Source organism: Coregonus clupeaformis, unplaced genomic scaffold (assembly GCF_020615455.1).
Source record: "Coregonus clupeaformis isolate EN_2021a unplaced genomic scaffold, ASM2061545v1 scaf0009, whole genome shotgun sequence".
In the NCBI taxonomy this organism is placed as follows: domain Eukaryota; kingdom Metazoa; phylum Chordata; class Actinopteri; order Salmoniformes; family Salmonidae; genus Coregonus; species Coregonus clupeaformis.
Genome location: NW_025533464.1, coordinates 1,244,001 through 1,250,000, shown reverse-complemented (window position 1 = coordinate 1,250,000; position 6,000 = coordinate 1,244,001). Strand labels below are relative to the sequence as shown.

The following is a 6,000-nucleotide window of genomic DNA, read 5'->3' as shown; positions in this document are numbered from 1 at the left end:
GAGTTGTATGATCATTCAGTGTCTCTTTCCTTTATGTCTCTCTATTACTGTCTGTCTGTCTCTCTCTCTCTCTCTCTCTCTCTCTCTCTCTCTCTCTCTCTCTCTCTCTCTCTCTCTCTCTATCTCTCTCTCTTTCTCTCTCTCTCTCTCTCTCTCTCTCTCTCTCTCTCTCTCTCTCTCTCTCTCTCTCTCTCTCTCTCTCTCTCTCTCTCTCTCTCTCTCTCTCTCTCTTTCTCTTTCTCTTTCAATCACACAAATACACCTGTACCTGTATACACACTCACAGACAAGCACACACTTTGACTGCAGACAAAGTAGCCAGTGTAGTAGTAGAGTGTTAAGGGAGTGAGAGGAGTAATAGAGGGTGTTTTGGGGTTAGATCGCTAGGTAGGGCTCTGTTGGAAACTGGAAAATGAATAGTTGAAACGTCTCAGAAGTTGAAAAACACATTCATCATCTTCATTACCCCAGAAATGTCAGCATAACACATGCCAGAGAGACGCCAGGCCCGCATGCCACCGTTTGCCAAATGGCAAACTTTTACGCCCGGCTGTCAATGTGGCCGTATCCCGTGGCTATGGCGGCGCCGAAGCCGAACAGAGAGGAAATGTTCATGAATTTTTTTTCTGGGGGAATTTGCAGAATATAAATGAGAGGTTCCAAGTAAGTGAAAAAGTTTTTCATGATTATTTTTCTTCGCCTTCCTTCCAACGGACCCCAGTCCCACATTTGGCTCGGATGTTTGGAAGCTTGGACGTACCAAATCGTATTTTTTCTGGCTTTACTTTTTTTTTATTACTCCAGTGTTTTTTGGGTGCACAGAGATGTTCCTGAACGTTCCCGGGGCGTTCCGAAGGGAGCCTGGCGGTGTCTGTCTGTCTGTCCATAACGAGATAGTGATTTACAGACTCCCTTGTTTCTCCATAGCTCCTAAACAAGGTTTATCACACCGAGTTGCAAAATCCATGGCAAGCTAAAGCAGATTGGCAGATACACAAACTATTTTTTATTTGTGTTACATTATACCAGTTAGTCAAAGTCTGTACATATGTCCCCAGAATGAGTTAAACTATTTCTGGAGTTGACTAAGGTCAGATGCATCTGTGATTAGGCAAGACACTGAACACAATACCTCAGGGTTCCCCAACTGGAGGCCCGCAGGCCGAATTTGTCCCGCGGGTGGTTTTATTTGGCCCTACAAGTTTTCTGAGCAGACAAAATATTATTATTATTTATTTATTTTCATTGTTGGACATAAGACAGTAAAAACACCAGGAAATCAGCTCCAAGTGATTTTAATTTAGCAAATCTGTTGCCAAGTTTTCCCACACATAATAGACGTGATCGTATACAAATGTAAGCAAGGTTTGAAATTATTGGTTTTTGGTCAAATATTATATCTGTTTGGGCTTCTTGCGGTCAATTTGCAGTCTACAAATTATTTGTAATTATGTTCCACCCCCCCCGACCATCCACGCATGAAAAAATAGGCTGTGGCTGAATCTAGTTGATGATCCCTGCAATACCTTTTCTAACTGAAATTAAAACACACACACACACCACACACACACACACACACAGGTCTTCTGTCATGTCACAAATAAACCCTTTTTCTGTGTGTTGTCATTCCTGCTGTGCTAGAACACTGGAAAAGCCCTCTCTCTCTCCCCACAAACAGATCTCTACTGTACAGTATCATCAATGCTGTGTTCTCACAGAATCTCACAGAACTGCCTTCATTTTGTGCCCATAACCTTTTCCTTTCCAGCCATGCGAGGAGCAACGAAATCCACTACGAAAGAAGAGGAAAACCTCTGAAAGAATGAAAGAAAGAGAGAAACCCTGTTCTCCTTCTCCCTCTGTCCCGTGTCTTTTTCTCTATGGCGAGAGGAAACGCCCCTCTGTGTCTGTGGTCTGAGTGTCCCAACTGCTCTGTCACTGGGCCCACCTTTGACCCACCTTTGTGTAGCGCTGTCTCTAGTGCTCCTCCTCTTCCTCCTCCTCCTCCTCCTCTTCCTACCTACCTCCTCCTCCTGCTTTCTGGTGATAGTTACTGATTGCCTGTCTTGTCTGAGCATCCATGTTCAAATTCAATTCACTAAGGGTTAAATCCTCACCTCAAAGGAATTAAGATTAAAAAGGGAATTAAATTAAAGTTTATTAAAGACTCTTGGGGGGAACTAATATACAATGATACAGGATTAGAGTGAACATCTCAGTTGCAGCCTGATCTAACATTACATAGAGCTACCCACCCAAACCCAAAACAAACATCGCTCCAAACCCCCCCCCCCCCTAACAGTACAGTACAATGGCCTCAACAAGCAAACAAAATCCTGTTACTCTGGCAACCCCCAAAACCCATGTCACCCACCCCCACCCCCCCACCCATCAGCACCTCCTCCCTCATCCACCTGTAGAGTCAGGCACCAGTACCCCTGCCTGTTTCTCAATAACACATCTGCCTCCGCCATGCCGTCATCCCAGCCAGCCGCATGCATTCTCAGTCTGACACACTCTCCGTGTCTGTCAGCTCGTCCGTCCGTCTGTACGTCCGTCTGTCCTCACCATACCTCTGTCACTAATCTACACAACCCTTCTGCCTGTCTGTGTTTCTGTCTGTCTGGCTGCATGGGAGATCCTACTGTTCTGCATTTTCCGTTTGATTTCCTTTCTGTTCTTGCTATGGTTTTTTTTTTCTTTCATTTTTCCCCTTCCTTGAATTGAAGTTACATTAATAGCAACCAACTCTTGTCCTCCTGTTTTCTTACAGTGCATCGTTACTGGTTATAGTTACTGTTCTCCTCTTAGCTGTAGTGTACTGCTATGGATTCATTCCTCCCTCCCGTCAGTGATTATGTCCTGTGTAAGTTCTGCTCTCTCTCTAAACCCCTCAGAAGGCCTCCTCTAAAGGGACCTTAGAACTGCTGGTTCCTTAGCCCCTTAGGAGTGTCCTGGAGTCCTCTCTTCTCCTCCTCCTCCTCACCCACTCACCCACACCCACTTTCACACGCTCATACACACGTGCACACACACCCTCACACTCAAGCATGCACACACTCACAAGCACTCACATCCATACACCAGCACATAATTTCACAGTCACCCATACACAAACAAATGCACAAACACACATACACACACATACATGCACATACGCACACACACACATGCACACACACACCTAACGTTAGTTGAGAGCCAGAAAGCCTCCATTCATTTGTGAACACTGCTTCAGAGAGTCCTTCACTTTGTCTACCAAACCTTCCCAAACTAGCCGCCTGAGAAAGACCAGTAACGGGCCAAGCCAGGGGTGACCAGGGGGGGGCTTTAGTTACCCCTTCCTCCCTCCTCACCCAATATCCCCCTCCATAGGACTTTGTACATCAAAGACAGTCCTAGTTCCATTGTACTGAGTGGCAGTGCCCTGGCCTGCCCCCCCATTCAGTGCTTCAGAGAGAGATGCTCATTCAGAGCCTAATGACTCTGATGTCCCAGTGAAAGACTCCCTCTCTTCCCAAGTCCCAGTAGCGCTCCTCACCTCCATTCTAACACAGCGTTTGCTGATGCATATCTGCGTTTGCTCAGCTGCATATCTGCATGTTCATCTTAACCGTAACCCCATCCCCAACCTTTCCCCTCTCCCTTCTCACCCCTCCATCCATCCGCCCACCGCCTGGCTTGGGAACATGGTTTCCTGCGTTGACTGTTAAAGCCAGTTGTGATGTGTTCCATAGACAAACAGGCAACCAGCGCTGCCCCCAGACTACCTCCTTCTCCTCTCCTCTATGCATGCCCTCTCCATCGCTCCCCCCTCCACTAGTCTCCAACCCCATTTATTGATGTGTGTTCCTCCTCTCTTCTTCTTCTCTTTTTCTCTCCCTCTTCCCTTTCTTTCTTTCTTTCTTTCTTTCTTTCTTTCTTTCTTTCTTTCTTTCTTTCTTTCTTTCTTTCTTTCTTTCTTTCTTTCTTTCTTTCTTTCTTTCTTTCTTTCTTTCTTTCATTTTGTCATTCTGAAGTCCTTGGAGTCTCTCCCTCTGTAGTGTCTGTCTGATCTGGTGGCTTGTATAGCCTCTTGTCCTTACCCTTTCTCGTCACCCTTTCCCCCTCTTCTGTTGTCATCCTCACCCCCCCCTGCTTCTTACCCACACTCATGCAGCTTGTCTTGGACATGTTTGCTCATCCTTCCCTCTACTCCTCCTCCCTTTCCTCCTCCCCCTCTTCCTCCTTTTTGGATGTGAGGGAATCATTGCTGAGAGTGTGTGGCCATTTGATATGGAAGACAGAAACAGCAACGGCTACAACATCAACGTCAACAAACTCCCCCACACCCCCCCTAAATTATCTTTTTATTTGAACTTCTATTTTTTCCAATTGTCCCCTACCCCAACCCTTACCCTCATCCCGCTTCTTTTTTTTAAGCTAAAAGACTGATTCTGATTGAAACTTATTTCGTTTTTTTTGCTATCTGGGACTTTTGGATTTGTTTTTGGGATTAACACTCTAACAGGGATTTGGCGCCTTTTCATGGCTTCTTGCTTCTTGGCTTTGGTTTTGCTCAAACGCCAAGAGGGGCTGACTTGACTTGACGTCTCGGGCGGCAGCAGGCGGTGGACATTGGGCTTCTAATTAACCTTACTGCTCACTGTTTGTCCCCTTGTCACTTGTGTTTTAGAGAGAGATGAGGCTGCAATTGAGAGCTCTGAGTTCAATGCCACGTCAGTAGCTGATGTGGACAAGCGGGTGAAACGGCGGCTACTTATGGGTAACTCTTTTCTTCCTCTTTCTATGTGTTGCCATGGCGCTTGTGCTTGTATCCCCCCTTTACTCTCTCTCTTTATTTTTTATTTTAATTTTATTTTTTAATGAAAGTCCTTGGTGCCCTCTATGTCCACCCTCAAGGTCCAAGTCTGTTGGTAAACTTCTCCAACCCTGCTCCCACCTCTCCCCATCTCCCGTCTCGGCAGAAGATCCATGTTCTCTAGAGTTCCCACAGTAACTAACAGTTACTCTTGTAGGCAGCTACTCATCACTCCAAAGATTAGACTGACATGGTTGGGCACCACTGCTCAAGTACTACAGAGTCTTTGGACATAAAGGAACGTTTATGGTCAACGAAAAAGGTCTTGAAGAACTTGGGACTTGACCATTGTTACATGGTTTCATGTTCACTATTAAGGCGAAAAGGTTCCTGTAATATTTTAAACACCCTCAGTTCTTCCTTCCTCTCCCATGATGATACTCATGGCTTGGAGGGAACAGTACACGAGGAGCCGTTCCAGATACCTCCCATTATATCTTTGTCATTGTCATGGAGAACATCTCAGCTAGTATCTTTGAAGAGTCTCTATCTGCAGAGTCTCTTTGCCTATAATCAAATCAAATTGTATTTGTCACATACACATGTTTAGCAGAAATGGATGACATAGGGCTTCTTCAATCAAATCCACCATCTGGAAGACAAATCATCAATTTTATGTTGTGAGAATGTACTTTTGGATTCATTTATTCAATAAACTCTACTGCAGTGCTTGCCTTGCCTACATCCAGATAGCGGTTTTGATTGAATAGACACCTAAGTCTTTAATATTGGTTACCTATAACTTCCCATCCCTCCTATAGCATCATTTCCATTTCATTCTCCTTGGCCAGTTATGAGTTCTAGCCTGACCCTTGCAGTACCAACATATCTGGAACCTTACTACTCAAGGGATGTCTTTCAGAGGGCCCTTAACAATTTATTATTACCATGTGCCCATCGCCATCTTCCCATTTCAGACTGCCACCCTACACTGTCGATGAGAGACAGGCTCCAGATACTGTATCTACACTGTAGGTTCATCAATGGATTCATCAATGGATGACTCAGTCAATTAGTATAAAACAAATTTAATGAATACACAAATGAATAAAAGCATGAATAGTTAACCCTTTCCCGACTCAGTGGAGGAAGATACATCCCTTCAACAGTAGTGACTGACCGTTGAACGAAAATCAATC

General features: G+C 45.0%; 1 protein-coding gene across 7 annotated transcripts in view; it reads left to right on the top strand.

Annotated features, from left to right (window-relative positions):
* LOC121575702 (signal peptide, CUB and EGF-like domain-containing protein 1) overlaps nucleotides 1-6,000 on the top strand; it is a 93,578-nt gene that overhangs the window by 56,657 nt on the left and 30,921 nt on the right. For 4 of the 7 annotated variants that reach the window (XM_041888984.2, XM_041888983.2, XM_041888982.2 and 1 more), the window contains one exon: nucleotides 4,676-4,765. The exons of the other annotated variants lie outside the window; for them this stretch is intronic. In XM_041888984.2, coding sequence (XP_041744918.1) covers nucleotides 4,676-4,765 — 90 coding nt within the window. The remainder of the gene's footprint in view (nucleotides 1-4,675; nucleotides 4,766-6,000) is intronic. 7 annotated transcript variants of the gene reach the window in all.